Raw genomic sequence first — 17,422 nt, 5'->3', positions numbered from 1 at the left:
ATAAGTTTATAACTTAAACATTAATATAAACAAGTTTGTAAAAGCGATAGAATAATGTTAAACATTTGTCATGATTTTACTGCACTGCTCAACCTGAGTTGATGATCGGTGCTGCGCTTGCAAGGTAATACAAAAGTCTTTTTTTTAAAAGCTCACAGCATTGTCATAGACTTAGCCTCGTCGTCTTGCAAAAACTTTATCGCTTGCTCTAACTCGAAAATATTTAAGATATTCGCATGTGCATAGGTGGTCGGTGGTTAGTTTTTAATGTGTGTAACCCGGCTCATCACTCTGTATTGTAAATGTGGTGGAGTAAGGTAAATAATGATTGCTTTCACGGTGTCTCTTACTAAGTACAATTTAGTTCAAGGTATTGACATGAAACATAAATATCTTGGCTGTGACAATACCCACACGTTAGTTAGGTTTAACTTACAATATTTATATATGCAAATAATGATGAGTTGTATCAATAACTCTTCACTGGTTGTGCACCACCATATCATACCATGTGCCAAAACATAACTTGAAATGTGCAACGGGTGTTCGAGCTTGAAAAAAAAGTATGTATGTATTTTTCGAAAGTGTTGCCATATTATATTGACGGTGTATTTGTTAACTCCTTATAAAACTGCTTGTTCCGGCGTATCTATCCTTGGTATTTCTAATAATAACATCATCATCATCATCATCATCAGCAGCAGCAGCAGCAGCAGCAGCAGCAGCAGCAGCAGCAACAGCAACAGCACCAGCAGCAGCAGCACCACCACCACCATCACCACCACAACCATCATCATCATAAGCATCATCATCGTCATCATCATCATCATCATTTTCATAATCATCATCAACACCAACACCACTACCATCACCACCACCACCATCATCACCATCACCATCATCATCATCATCATCATCATCGCCATCGTCGCAAGCGTCTTCGTAGTCATCTTCGTCGTCGTCGTCTTCGTCGTCGTCATCGTCATCTGCTTCCGCATCATCATCATCATCATCATCATCATCATCATCATCATCATCAACAGCAACAAAATAATCATCGGCATCTTTGTCGTCGTCTCCATTACCACCACTGAAATTGTATAACTATTCACAGTTGTTGTAGCAAGAGTCAATTTTCTAGTTGTAGTAATAGTCGTTTGAATATTACTCTTTAAATACCAGTATACAAAATACCTTATTAAAACAATAGATATATGCTGACAAGTCCCACTGAAGCAGTGGTTTCGTATTTTATTGCATACGGCGAGTGGTAATTGTCTTTTGAAATTAACATAGATTAGTAAAAGCTTCGGTATAGAACTAGTACAACTTGTAACAGTTGTTGTAGCATTAGTCATTATAATTGTTGTAGAAAAAGTAATTGGAATATTACTTTTATAATCTCTGGAAAACGGATTTGAACAATGCAAATATACTGACTAGAACCGCTGAATCAGTGGATTCGTCGGCCAGTGGTCATTGTCGTTTTGAAAATAACATACATAAAATGTTGGACGTTTCACAACGACTAACATTGGTTGTCAGTCAAATAAGTAGTTTGGAGATCAGAGAAGATGTAAACGTTTGTCATGAAATGTATGATTTCATGACATTTGGCCATAAGATTTGATTCCAAGATGTTTTGCTAATGAGAATATACAATATAAAGTTTCAAAACAAGGTACAATACGACTTCTATATTTAACACTGATTTATGAGTCAATTGTGTATGTATATCAATAAATGTTACCAAATACTTGTATACACACCCACAAAATAACTGGGTTATTCTGAAAAAGGCTTTAAAACAACGGATTGATGATAAACAATACAGCATAATGTTTTATTTTAAGTCGGCAAAACATGCAACATGCGAATACAGCTTTAGATGTTATAATGCAAACCATAATTTAATTTTAACATATGTTATCTCAGTTGTAAACGCATGACATAGCATTGACGATATTTAATAATGTTTAACAAACGGTAAATTATATCAAAAGTAACTCGCGTAATGATAATATTTTTCTGCCTTTTGGCTTGTTCTAGGTTTCTTGTTTGTGAATTTGTGTTCTATGTCTTTGGCGTTTGCCTATTGCTACTAAACCGGGTTTATGTTTAATATATTGTTATGTGCAATGAAATAAGCTCTTCAGTTGCGAATGATAGCACCACCAAAACTGGTCCAACGGTAAGAATGACTCTCATCCAGTTGTCTGCTCAAGCCCCCACTGGAGCATTGTACCCAGACAGTTTCGCCTACATCAAGCAGAACAAACACCTGACTACTAGAACAGGTAGAAGCGTTATTCTCATACTGTACACTTCTAATGAGGACTGACCCGTCCTTCACTATCTGGAGATAAGAATATTTAGTTGATGATGTACAAGTGTGCATGAAGAACAAGTAGAGACCCCGTTCTGGAGCGGTGAACTTGCCCGTGGTGGCGCTGTAGCCGCTTCCCTGGTTGGTCTCCACTGTCTTGTACACTATCACCTCACCTGTAGACAGGCTGGTGGTCTGTGGAAAGTGAGCGTTGAAGTACACCAGTGGAGTAGCGATTTGGTCTGAAAAACGATTGTGATGTATTTATAGATATCAATTATAGTTTTTTTGTGAGAGTGGATAGTTTCACTTGGCATTATTGTTACGAAATTATAAAAGTGCTAGATTATTTATCAAACGATAGAAGTAGGCGTAGCAAAATGAACACTTAAGTTTGATAAATCTTATGTTGCCTTTCATTTTGAAGATAAGATATATAAAATCAGTTCATATTTAATAAGACTCACACTCCATATAATGTTGAAAACATTTTTTTTTCAATTTTTCTTACTTTTATCATAAGACTAAACAGCTAATGCGATAAACTAATTCTGATATAATTGTATTTATACAATTCAACTTTTCAAAACAGTACTTAAATTGTCAGCAAAATAGATTTTCATTCCCTATCATTTTTTTAAAAATAATAACTTAAGGTGGAATGCGACCCTGAGCGAATTTTCGAGTTAATTTCTATAAATTGGTTTACGAATAGAAGAGCCCAGTTAGGGACTGTTTTTACTTTTTCAATATTCGGAACAGTTTTGAAACTACGAGTCTCCAAAATATACCACTGACGTCAATTTTGAGATGTCTGTCTTTTTTTTGCGATCCAGCTACAATAACCGATGTTTTCATCAATTCTTTATTCACCGCTATGAAATGTCAACATCAAGTGCTTTTTGTGAAAATGTTCACGGACACATTTGTATTTCTCTTATATTACGTTGTTGTTTTTTTTTAAATTCGTCTAAAACGTCATTTTTCGCGAGAAAAGAAGGCATCATGTTTTGCTGAAAAAAGTGCGGTTTTTTAATTTTTGAAAAAAACTGTTCGTTTAAATTTTGATTGTTTTTAATATATGTATTCAATTTTTTATTACCAATCGCCTGATATCAAGAAAAGTGTACCTTACCGACTTCGTTTTTGCGCAGTATCAAATAATCTAACCCATATACCTGTTTTTTATTCAATACGTATTGTATTAAAACGTTTAACACGACGTTAATCGAAATATTATTTATGTTCATAAGAGTTTTGATAAATAGTATATAACAGTTATTGGTTTTTTTGTTAAATTTATAATTTAACATTGTTTTCTTCTGTTGAAGTCCGAATAGTAAACATTGTCAAATCAGTATAGCACTGATCATAAATGAACAGATTCAATTGTTTCTAAAAGCTCATTTTGTTAAGGGTGGTTATAGCTCACGTACAAACACACGCACAAACAAGCAGGTACAATTAAGGCACGCACGCGTTATAACGCACCCTACTCACCATCACACACTATAGCACGCATTAATGAAAGCGCGCGTGCGTGCGTGCGTGTGTGTCTGTGTGTGTGTGTCTGTGTGTCTGTGTGTGCGTGTGTTTGTGTGTGTGTGTTTGGGATGCGTGCATGTGTGTGGGGGTATTCGGGCGTGCATGTGAGTGCGTGTGTGTGAACTATAACAACCCTTAATCAGATGAGATTATAGAAACGATCCAATGTGATCATTTATAATCAGTGTAAAACGCAAGTATAAAACACAAAACGCAATTCTTTAAGATGCACTCATGCTCCCAAATACGATTTACCGCAATTAATAAAATTGTTTTAATATTCCTTAAAGGATAATCAGATATCGAAAACAGTGGTTCTTATAAAGGATACCGAGTTTAATTTGAAAGAAATCTGCATAAAACACTGTATTTTAACCTTATGAGACGATAGTAGATTACAGTAAATCATTAAGCATTCACCGATCATTTTAATATTTTCTCGCTTTCTACAATAAAATACAAGGTTACAATCTTGTTATCAGTAAATAATATTTTGCATAAATTTATCATTTAGTAAGTAGTAAGGGTTAATCAGTCAAAATTGATGTTTGTTAAACATGTGTATGTATTGATTTTGAATAAGAGTGTCACTTAAATACTTGTGTGTTTTACATTAACGCCGGTGTAACATTCATTTTCGACCCCGTTATATATTGACCCCATGAGTCATTTTTTTCTGTTCGAAGAATGACCGATCAATTTTTAACGTTAACAACTGAATCCCAAAAACGTTGTGTAACAAATAGCCCTCGTTGAAAGTTTATCAAGGGTTTAATTCAATACCAAACTTAGTCAATCATTTTAAGGTTACATCTTACTAAATTGAATTTATTAATTGTATGTTTTTTATATAACGATAACCGATTGGTTACATCAAACTAAGAACCAAATCACTGACCTCTTTTATCGCGTATTTTATTACATTTTGTTCCGAAAATGACAAAAAGAAATAAACTTAGATGATGTTAAGAGGGGGGGGGGGGGGCGGTTGCACCACCCTAACTGCCAGGATCCATTTGTGTTATTACGATGTAGATTTCTGTCGAATATCTTTCTTCTTTTTTTGTATGTTATGTTTTGTGAATGAAATGAATGTCACACGCTGAATTTACTATGCTTTTGCTTAGTCTAGAGCCTTTTAACTGCAGATCTATGCTGATATCTATCGAAAAAAATGGTAACTGATAAACGAGTTAAACTATTTGTTTTGGTGTTATTACTGTATATGAATATATAAAAATCAAAGCACTAATCAGCATAGTCCCATGATTTGAAACATTGTTGATGTGTATAATCAAATTATTCTTATTCGGCAAATGAGATTGCTAAATCATTTAGAAAGCCTCTCATTAAATTGCCGCCAGATTTAAGTCATCCGTCGGTGTATAAAGTTGGTTATTTAGCACCTTACAAATATCCCTTACATACAACTTATCAGAGTTTTATACTAAACAAGACACTCTAAAATTTAGAATCTTACCATTAAATTAACAAAAACAATGAGTTCGATTAACATCATGGTAAACGCTTTAATACAATACGTATTGAATAAGAAACAGATACAGGGGTAATATTATTTGAAATTGCGCAAAAACAAAGTCGGTAAGGTACACTTTTCTTGATATTCAGCGATTTGTAATAAAAAAATGAATACATGTATTTAAAAAAAAATCAAAAATTAAACGAAATGCGCACTTTTTTCAGCGAAACACGACGCCGTTTTTCCCGGGAAATTTGACGTTTCAATTGAATTGAAAATTAAAAAAACGAAAATAATAAGAAATAAAAATATATGTCGTTGAACGTTACCACAAGACGAAATTTAGGTTGAAATTTCATAGCGGTGAACGAAGAATTGATGAAAATATCGGTTATTGTAACGGGAACGCAAAACATGACAGATGTCTCAAAATTGACGTCAGTGATATATTTTGAAAACTTGTAGTTTCAAAACTGTTCCGAATATTGAAAAGGTAAAAGCAGTCACTTACTGGGCATATGCTCTTCTATTCGTATACCAGTTTTCAAAAATTAAATCGAAATTAAAAATACGTAAAATGATGCTTAGAGTGAGTGGCTAGTATCTTTAAGGGTCCTGCATAAGTTTCAGAAATATATTTAAAAGCTTTACAAGCTGTAATTTATTGGTTCGTCACAATACCATAATATTTTAATATATAATTTATAAAATGTGCAGCTAACAATGTACATTTCGATTTTGCGATAATTTCCTGAAGGAAAGAATCTTCCCATTCGATGGAAGCGCATGGGGTCAAATTTGTCCAAACATCGATAATAAAAGAAGAAAAACACTGCACTTAACAGATTATATGAATTAAAGGCAGGCAAATGGATTGTCAATCAAACAGGGTAATGATCTGTAAATGTAAACAATGAGGTTTCATAACAAACAAATTGTATGGTTTCTTGATGGACAACCATGCTGTTTTCTTGATAAAAAAACTGCTATGTCATGCTACAAAATAGTGAGATATGGTTAAGACAGATATCATATTAATGTCATGTTGTTTATTAAACGCTGATATATTGAGAAAACAGTGGGAAAGTCTTACACACATATATCTATATTTTAGAGCAGGACACACCAACCGGTTTTATGCTCATGGTTACAAGAATCTTTCTTGGTATTCTATGGTGCAGGTTTTTAGATGAAATGATTTTTCGATAAAAAAAATCTAGATACCATTTTGAAATTGTTTAAGGCAATGTATCGTTTTGATTGTTTCTAATAAATCTGTCATTGGAGAAATAGTCAAAACACATCATACCATTAACATTGGGAAATTACAACGTGAGTGAGTGGTTTCTAGCCGAAAGCGAACATATTTAAATCGGTTATTCCAGACTGGCATTAAGATAGCAACGATTCCCACATTACCTTGCGCTACGACAGTTAATAGTGTAAGGTTAAATAGATTCCTGTCACATGACGGACTCATTTGTACGCCATTCATATACACTCAAACAACACTTTAAATTACTACAACTGTGTTAATTGTTATCTTCTGATATATATATATAAAAAACATTTTATGTTATAAATAGAAGACATGAAGTAATTTATTAATGAATAAGATTGGGCAGAGTGAGTAATCAGACAAACGTACTTGACGATGCCCGTCCGTTTGCCGCAAGTAAAACTAAAATATTTCTGTATAATAATAATAATAGTAATAATAATAATAATAATGATAATTATAATAATAATAAGTATAGTTATTATCATTGTAAAAATGATAATTAAATTAATAATAATAATAATAATAATAATAATAATAATAATAATAATAATAATAATTAAATTCATAATAATAATAATTATTATAATTATAATAATTATAATAATTTCCATGTTTTTATGAATCGACATGGGGTGCAGGAAATTGATATAAGGTCAGCTAAGAAATTACTCTTAAATGGATAGTTATGATCAAAGCGAAATGAAATAATTTTCATGAGTATTAATTCGAACTTATTTCATTCTTAGTTTAAACGTTCTCACACCACTTCATTTTTAAAGTCCACAAAAGCTTAAACCTAAACTAACCTTTCATATCATTGAAGGCGGCAATAGTTTGTTCTAACGTAGTGTTAGAATCGGAAACTATCTTCTCCAGTATGCTGGACTGGTTTCTCTCAATTTCCTCCATGAGCGAAACCAGTCTTCGTTCTGCTTGCTCCTGTTGGTCCTTAAGGACATCAACGGTCGCGTGTAGACGTGTATTTTCTTCCTTGATCCGCGTTAGATCTTCCTCAACAGTTTTGCTCACAGCCTTGTTTTCTTTTAACACATTCTCAAAAGCGAACTCCATGCGAATCATTCTCTCGAGCACCTTTTCTTCATAGTCGTATTTTGAGCACGCTGGACACGATGGCTCGGAAGCCACGGTCACGTAGACCAGTAACAACAGCTGAAGTAGTCCAGTCATTTTCTAACGAGATTTCGGTAGATGCTACTGCTAGTTGACAGGTTTGCGAAATGTTCGCGAATGAGAAAATAATCTTTTAATATACATGTGGAGCTATAAGATGCTAAATTAATACCGTATTTTCTCAAAGATACGATACAAATGGTACTTAGAACTGCGTTTTGATGCTGATGGTAGTATTTAAATGGAGTGGATTTTTGTCGATTCGTATTTCACGGGGCATTATAATTCAAAATCTGCAAAAGTCCACGAGTGTCGAATACGACATTCTGGATCTAAACGCAGTTCTAATATCCGTTTTATGTTATACATTACTGGATTTAGTCATTTAAAAGATACATGATTTAAAAATAATGGTCATGTAAATGACGTACTGTTTTCTTTTCTGGCGTCATTTTAACATTTCATAATGACTCTTGTTATAACGTAATGTCATCATATTGGAATACGGCCGTATTACACTGGAGTTGAATAAGGACAACCGTATTTTGCGATATGTATAGCGCGCGGAATTATGATGGGTATTCAATAAAGCACGATACCGTGTAGAGTTAATAAGGATTGATTTATTATCTCGTTTACTGGGTCATTAAAACATTTAAATTGTAATTGTACGATTACATTATATTCAGGCTTTGGATGGATAATTAATGATCTTTTTCTATTTGTACCTTTCAAAACATGCCATCGTGGTTCTAAGTGTATCAACTAAACAGCTAAAGCAATGGCCGGCTATCATTTAACATATGTGTTGTTGTTGTTTTTAAATTATGATTGATATTTTGTTTTCATTTTGTTTTTGAGAATCAGTTGTTAACCATGTTTGGCTTCGCAAGTGGTTTAAGTAATTAACGCCGCAATGTTTTATGGTGATGTGAACTGTATATTTTCACACCGGGCTTTAGTCTAACCATTTTCAGATTTACTTTAATCAATATTACGGTAGTTGTATCCTGCTTGGAAATCTTTTTACCAGAATGTGTAAAAGTGTTCCCCACCCAAGATGAAAAGATAAGTTTATGTTGAAGGCCTGGTATTTTTATCTAACCAGATATATTGTAACCGCGACAAGCAGAAATGCATTGTAATATCGTACGTCAGTCTTTAATTCAATAAGTTTCAATTCATACTATATAAATGAAATTGTAACTGTAACATACCCTTTACGTTTAATACACATACATGTGAAGTATATAAGGAAAACATCAGTTATGTTGTCAGTAATACCAAAGTTGGACATCTTTTTGTGAGTGAAATTACCTCGTATTTACTATAAGAACCATTTTTGTTTGCCGCGGTTCTATGAGGCATTTGCATATTGGCGGCTGGTTATCGTTTATCCTGCACGAACAATCTAGCAAAAAAGGCGTACGTTGCATTTATCTATTTAAGCAGCTCTTTTAAGGGTCAAAACGTGTTCCATACATTTAAGACACGTCTGACATTTTAATTATGATTGTTTATAGTTCCGTGCTAATATGCCTAATTTTTTGCCCAGAAAAATATCCTTCTGCTAGATTGTGTCAGCTGATAGGGTTGCGGTACTTGTAAAACAACAGAGTTTCTGTGTTGGGTTAAATCGTGAACGTGAAAACTTGAACGTGTTATGATATGTACAGTTGGCGACTTTCAAAAGTAGAGAAACTCCAGGGGTGATTGCGAAAAGGTTCCAAGTGACATTAAATAAAGAAGAAGATAGAACCTTTTCGCTTTCACCCCTCAATTACTAGTCTCGTTATTGTCCTTTGACTATGAAGTCTTCATAGAGCTATTTTGATGAGTGTTTGATCTGTGTGTGGTGTATGAACGTTGGTGTCTTCCGTTCAGTTTCATGTCGGCCTTGAACTTGTACCTCTAAACAGGGTTCATATTTCACGTGTTGAATACTAGGCTTGTTCCTGTAGTTTTAATTGTATTCTTTACCTTATAAACTTGACCTTGGTATGTTTCTGTCTGAATTGGTTTAAACAATATTGACTTTAAAAAAACATTTTCAGAATTAACAAAGTTAAACATAATCAAAATATTTACTTTGGCAAAATTGCGTGAAAAAACGACAAATTATATATATGCACACAATAAAAATTTCACAAAATAATTGAGAGTTTATCCTTAATCTTATAATATGTTTTGATTTTGTCATTCTTTCAAGCCGGATATACTGGATTTTACTTGTTTATATGTAAATCTAGAAAATCAGTTAAGAACATTTTGTTTAAGCGACAAGTCGAAATCTGATGGGTGGTGTGTATTAAAATCAATCACAAAATTATTATTCATAATACAGTTATAAACTATAACTATGTCTTCTGGAAATATTAAATTAAATACCAACTTTCCCTTATATGTGTAAGTATGTGTAAAATTCAATGCATTGTTCATTGAATAATTGGCTATATTCGTTCAGACAGCACCTACACAATGGGGTAAAGCACAGTATAAATAGGGATGGATTCTCTTTCTCTGGTGGGTATAAAAACTAAGTCCAATAATGCATTGCAGATTTCGTAGTTCTAATCGAATTAAGACCGACACCGAGATTATAAAATGAAATATTTGAACACAAATCTTGGCAAACCGAGTAAAACATACATTTCTCAGAGGGCTTAAATTCCAAACACGACAGCCGGTGCAACTACTAGATTTAATGACCTTGTGATTGGGTCAAACAGAGTGTGCACCGCGCATACAAAAGCATTCAATAAGGTATTCAAGAAACGATATGGCGTGCAATTAAGCGAATATTCAATATCTGTAACACAACACTTTTCTCAATGGACTGCATATGAAAGATAGAGATCAATATTATAATAATGTTAATTAGATGAATTGTTATTCTAATATTTTGCAAATATTTAGTTTGAAATATTAAGAAAACTTTCATGTACGGATTGGTGATCTCAACCAAATTCACATACGCCCAGGACGTGAATCGAACCGAGAAACCTTGGTTAGAAACGATTGTGCTGACCGAACAATTAGAAAATTGAGGAGATTTTCAAACTATAGTAAACTGTCGTAGCAAATACTTTCCTAACAAACAAATGTGTATATATCTGAATCTTTTGAAAAATATAACCGTGCGATCAATGCTAAATTAATAATCATTTCATATAAATATTTTTTTTATTTTTTACAAAATAGAGATTAAATATGTTACGCCTATAACAGGCATCGAACCAGTGTCATAATGGCCTGCATGTGAGGAGCGTATCACAAGAAGTTTCACGTTACCTGATCATTTCCTTAAGTATAATTAAAATTATAAATATAATTTGTTAGATTTTTTAACATTGTATTGAAATTTGTAATTATTCATGTTTATTTTCTGTAGGTAAGTTGAACAAGATACTCAGGTCAGAACAGACTGTGTGCCTTTAAACGTTCATATTTTGAATTATAAAGTATTTAAAATAGCATTATCATTCGGTTTTCGTCTTGTAATGTGTAACTAAGATGGTCTGTAAGAAAATTAATTTGAAGTGAAATCGGATTACAATCACCTATGATAATTTTATTTTTAGTTTAATTAAGAATTAAAGCATGATTTTAAATCAAATCGATATTCATACTTAATTTTTATATCCCAAAGTCTTAAAGGTATTTTCATGAAACGTAAGATTAAGATAGGTCTGACTTAGTAGGTGCAGTACTGAGTAACCGTTTAACCTGTGATATCATTTCAGTTATTACCCTTTTTTAATTTTTCATACTAATATTTTGTCAGAGAGTAACGCCAAATAACAAATAACAAACGTGTTATTGATTTCAAATTTTATAAACATATAAATCTTGACGAGAATAGTAGCTCCTTAAAAAGAGAGCTATTGCCTACTTTTAATCACTTCTGTCTGTCAAACAGAAAGGGAGATACACTGCAAGGGAGATACTATACTACATTCGGCAGGGAATATTTGCAGTCAGTGGCTGCTCTTGTTGAAGCATTGAATGCATGTCAATGATCTTATTTGTTTGAAACTATTCACTTTAATACATATATTTTCCAGGTTACATAAACACGAATTGCAAGATGCAAAAAGGACTGTTTCCCTTCTGATGGAGATCAAGCACCTTCAGGATACATTATGGAAACATTTCTAAGAAGTTCACAAGTTGATCGTTAAAGGGATTTACTCACAAACTTCTTAGTGTATGCCAACATAAAGAAGAACGGTTAGATATTATTTTAAACAGAATTTTAGGTTTATTTTCAAAAGAGTTAACTACAACTTGCAACAAAATAGTGCTATTGCTGTTATATTTAAAACAAATCATTAAAACAGAGCCCAAGTTAGAACTTTGATGATGCAATATACATCGTACAAAATTGCACATGACCATTTTCAAACAATTATCAGCCGGCTAATGCTCATTAACATATGATGATGACGTTCACATTTTCATCCACCTGTTTGTAAAAAACAAGTGCATAACGTTTAAGGTGCATTGTTACTTAAACAGTGGTTCATATGAAGAATACCGTGATTAATTTGAAAGAATGGTGAAGAACAAACGGTATTTTTATCATATGCAATGATTAACTTGCGAATAGCCCGCCATCTTTCGTACGTGTAAAAAAATGAACATGACCATTGTCAAACAAATCTCAGTCTGCTAGTGTTTGTTTATATATTATTATGACGTCCACATTGTTATAAACATGTGTGTAAAAACGATTGAATAGCGTTTAATATGCATCATGGTTTTGCTACACTGTTGCGATTGAGTAGACGGTCGGTTCTACAATGTTTCTCATTAGTGTGTTGTTTTGTGTGTTTTTCTCGGACATAGTATTGGCATATACTTGGTTACGTCCTCCTGCAAAAATGTTATAATTTGCACTAACTCATTTTTTGATATTAAATTAGTTATTCAGATGTTAAAGTCTCCTGACTTTGATTGGCGAGCTTACGGAAACTATGTTCAAATATTTTCAGTGTAAAGAATTGTAATGGCCCATCCTAGCGGTACAAATTCTCATTTAACGTATATATCCAAGTTCTTTAACCAGGCATATCTCTCCACTCAGTCGAGAGATTTCTCTCCACTCAGTCGAGAGATATAGCCCTTTAATTATATAAATTACCTTAAGTCGGTCCGATCAATACCTTAAGAAGCCTTTTCTCAAAGCATCACGAACTTGGTTCAGAATATGTATGATGTATGATAATAACGTATTTGTTGCCAACAATATAGATTGAGTCACTCGAAAGTTATCGCCCTTCAATTATAAGAATTACCTACAATCAGATCAGTAACATAATAAGCCTTTGCAATATCATAACACATCATTAGGTTTGGTCAGAATGTGTATGGGCAGAATATCTTCGTCAGGTTCGATCACAAACAATCATTTCAGAGCTATGACCCTTAAATTGGCAAAAACTGTATAAACAGCGTCCAATCTCTAAAGATGGCTAACGCACATCTTACACCGGATACTCCGTTTACCCCACAACACAAGACCAGACTCTCGCATAAACTCTTGCCAACGAGAGTGATTAATATAATGTTGTAATAACTTGTTTTGCAATCGTTGTAAAATAAAAAAGTTTAAACTAAACGTACTTCCTGTGGTCATCACAATTGTTGTCCTACAAGACAAACGGGCATATTTTACGACAGTTGGCGCTCCCGGTGGTATCAATGAGTCGTCATATCATACGCAGTTTCTATTCAACGATTTCGTGAAATATGTTAGTAAACGAGCCTTTGACGATATTAACATATTTCCTGGACGGGTTCGATAAAATTGTGTATTGTATGTTAACATGTTAACGAGTGTCAGATTGTTTTTATCACATTTCCTGTAAAATAAAGCAACAACGTCAAACCTGTTTCACATGCTAAAAGTAACTCGCTCATGGTTTGTTAAATGCATTTATTTAATTACGAAATAAATTACTTTTCCGGCGGGGGGTTCGAAACCTATTTATGCTATAACAGTTCTTTTCTGCAATTTCGATATCATAAAGTAAAATAATGATAAACTAAATGTTTTGAGATGCATTACAGGAAAAACTAATTTTTGGTCCAAACACATGAGCGGGTCAATTTAATAAGTGATGAGCCGAACAACACAATGCAATACCATTTCCAGTGCTACATGCATTGCAGAATTGTAGTACCCGTTTTTTTAAACAGATTAATCCGATTATTTAATTATATTTTAAAGAGAATGCATGTTAAGATGATATCCAATAAGAATCACACCAAAAACACTAATTTTTTAACGAAAATTGATGGGTAAGAGGTTAAATTGTGAAGTCATATCTGGTAAGATGGCATAATATTTTGTGATTTGTTCATGCCGTCATTTCCAGTTTCAAACATTGGGTACCGAGCGTCATTTAAAATGTTATTCACGAAATCAGGACGAAACATCACGTGTTTCTCTTGAGGTTTAGATAATAATCTACTACTGTATTGAAATAAATCTTCATTATATCAACAGAGGAATAAATGGCTTCAGAAAAATGACAATTAAACAATTATTTTTGCAAATAAATTCGTTTAAAATCATGCTCAGTGATATATTTTCTGAACAACGGAAACAGAGCTATGTTACATTACACACTACACATGTGTGTTACAACAAAATAGTGACTACTATATTAAACCGGAAACAAGGTAAAGCATGTGATATAAATATATATTTGATAAATTTAAAGAGGTTTAAAGGTGAATTCAACAAAGGACTGTATACCTCTGACGGTGTTTGATCTTTAATAAAATATTGCAAAAGTTATGATATAAATTATTGATGATGTTTTGAGCTTGAATAAACATATAAAAATGCTTTTGTTTTTTAGAACGTTTATTTCTTGGACGGAGGACCTTTTGCTTTGAATCATTTTATCTTTTTAATGTTTTTCGAAGTTCAGCTATCAACATTGGGTAGAACTTGTTGAGGTCTTTTGACGACATTTTGACGTAAGGTTCATGTCAATTCGATACCCGACATCAGAGTAATTTTACAAAAACACCAACGGCAAAAGCTCGGCATGTTTGATATATTTTGCGACATGCCACCGTAAAAAGCTACAAAAAAATCACAAAAAAGAATAAATCAGATATATTGAAACTCCGTATTTCACAAAGTTCTTTAAACATAAATACTTGGATGAAACGATTCTCTTTCCGGTGAAACGTTTATGTTGATGAAAAGTATCAAGTGTTCAAATAAGATAGTGAAAGTTAGAATACCATGAAGTTAAAAAACGGCGATGGATTGTATATTATCAAAAAACGTTTGGCAAGAATACTTTATTTAATGCAGATGTTAATGTTTCTGATACAGTGTCTGAAATAGAATATTAGTCCACTCACTTCACGCAGCTACGCCGCTAAACCGCCAGGCTGCTAACATTACGCCGCTAGATCGACTGGCCTACAACTTCATGCCACGGGTCCGTTTATATCACGCCACCAGATAGTAGGCCACCAGTCTTTCAATATCACTCCGCCAGGTCGCCAGGACGCTAAGTTCACGCAATCAGGTCGATAGGCCGCCAGGCTGTTAAGGCTGCTACGCTTCCAGGCCGCCAACTTAAGACCTCCAGGCCATTAGGCCTCGAACATTAGATACATTCAAAATTACTAGAATTAAGCACGAAGAAAATGTGTCCGTAAGTGCTTGGTTCGATATCAATAGGTGTACATGCAATGCTTATGAATATTTCTGTAAACGAAATTGAGTATATTACGGACGAAATTTTGAAAAAAAATGACAGTTCATGCTTAATTTCCGCAGCACATTTCGCCTCGATTGAAAACTTGTGACACGCATTCCAAGTAAACTACAGAACTGTCTGACAAAACGAAGGTACCATATTACAGGGAGAATTGGGCGCTGGAACATGGTCGATGTTAGGAAATTTAATTGTTTAATTATGGAGAGAAAATAAACAAAATATACATACCGTCTCACTGGGCGCTGCCATTTTTAGTGCTTGGTATCAAAAAAATGTACCACGTGATTACCACCTCTGAAGATAAGCTACGCCCACTCAGACAATGCATTATGACTCATGTAGTATGCGGGTGTGACCCTCTCAGCTCTTTGAATTCAGATTACTGATAAGTTTCAAACAGGTATCCGGAATAGCATTTACTAATTAAAATATTTTAAACAAAGACTCTGTTCTTGTATTATGTTCTGATTCATATCTTGACATCCATACGATCGACAGCTACAACAAACGTGTAACGGTTCGTACATTCAAAATGTTAAGTCATGCTATGGTACGGTTTTATAAAAATATGTGTTAAGGATTTTTCAAAAAAACTTTCGGAAATTATTTAGCTAGACAGTAATATATTTCCTTGAGTTGTATAACTAAGTTAAACTACAGTCCAGTACAAGCATTGATATTAATTACAAAATCATACCTTAAAGTGACACTCTTACCCAAAATCAATACAAACACGTGACAACAAACATGAATTTTGAGTGATAAACTTTGAACTTCTTATTTAATAATGCATTTATGGAAAATATTACTTACTGATAACTAGATTGTAACCGTGTATTTAATAGCTGAAATTGCAAAAATATTAAATGATTGGTGTGTGCGAAAATATTTACTGTGATCTACAATCGTGTCATAAGGTAGAATTACCGTGTTTTCTGCACCTTTCTTTCAAATTAAACTCCGTATCCTTCATAAGAATCATTGATTTCGACATTTATTCATCCTTTTAGTATTTAAACAATTGTGGTAAAACAATTGGTAATATGACAAGCAATAGTGGATGTATGATTGATACTTTAAATGAATGAAGAGCGAGCGAATCCAGCGAAAACGCTTCTGAATTGGTCCAAATGTTCAGCCTAGTCTTCTTTCTAATATCGGGCTTCAATACCGAAAAATAACCAAGTATAGCTACACCAATAGGGCAAGTAATAACCTATATAAATTTGAGGCCGCACAGAATTCAAATGTGAAAGTGTGCCTAGAATTCCCGCGGAGGAGCCGCATAGAATTCCCACGTTAGAGCCGCATAGAATTCCAACATAAGAAACCGCATAGAATCCCCACGTAAGAGCCACATAGAATTCCAATGTTAGAGGCCGCATAGAATTCCAACGTAAAAAAACGCATAGAATTTCCATCTTAGAGGCCGCATTGCATTCCCACGTTAGAGGCCGCATAGAATTCCAACGTAAAAAAACGCATAGAATTTCCACGTTAGAGGCCACATAAAATTCCCACGTTAGAGGCCGCATAGAATTCCCACGTTAGAGGCCGCATAGAATTCCCACGTTAGAGGCCGCATAGAATTCCAATGTTAGAGGCCGCATAGAATTCCAACGTAAAAAAACGCATAGAATTTCCATGTTAGAGGCCGCATTGCATTCCCACGTTAGAGGCCGCATAGAATTCCAACGTAAAAAAACGCATAGAATTTCCACGTTAGAGGCCACATAGAATTTCCACGTTAGAGGCCACATAAAATTCCCACGTTAGAGGCCGCATAGAATTCCCACGTTAGAGGCCGCATAGAATTCCAACGTTAGAGGCCGCATAGAATTCCAACGTAAAAAACGCATAGAATTCCCACGTTAGAGGCCACTTAGAATTTCCACGTTAGAGGCCAC

The 17,422-nt window shown here is 33.9% G+C and overlaps 1 protein-coding gene across 1 annotated transcript; it reads right to left on the bottom strand.

The window, feature by feature from the left end:
* Window positions 1-1,770: 1,770 nt before the first annotated feature.
* On the bottom strand, window positions 1,771-7,850 carry LOC128205027 (heavy metal-binding protein HIP-like). Its single transcript, XM_052906421.1, has 2 exons — window positions 7,440-7,850; window positions 1,771-2,568 (listed from the first exon to the last, which is right to left on the bottom strand). Exons 1-2 carry the CDS (start codon window positions 7,819-7,821, stop codon window positions 2,153-2,155), a joined length of 798 nt encoding a protein of 265 aa, XP_052762381.1. The 5' UTR covers window positions 7,822-7,850; the 3' UTR covers window positions 1,771-2,152.
* Between the last annotated feature and the right edge of the window lie 9,572 nt (window positions 7,851-17,422).

This window comes from Mya arenaria, chromosome 10, assembly GCF_026914265.1.
Source record: "Mya arenaria isolate MELC-2E11 chromosome 10, ASM2691426v1".
NCBI classification, from domain to species: domain Eukaryota; kingdom Metazoa; phylum Mollusca; class Bivalvia; order Myida; family Myidae; genus Mya; species Mya arenaria.
This window is presented reverse-complemented; position numbering and strand designations above follow the sequence as displayed.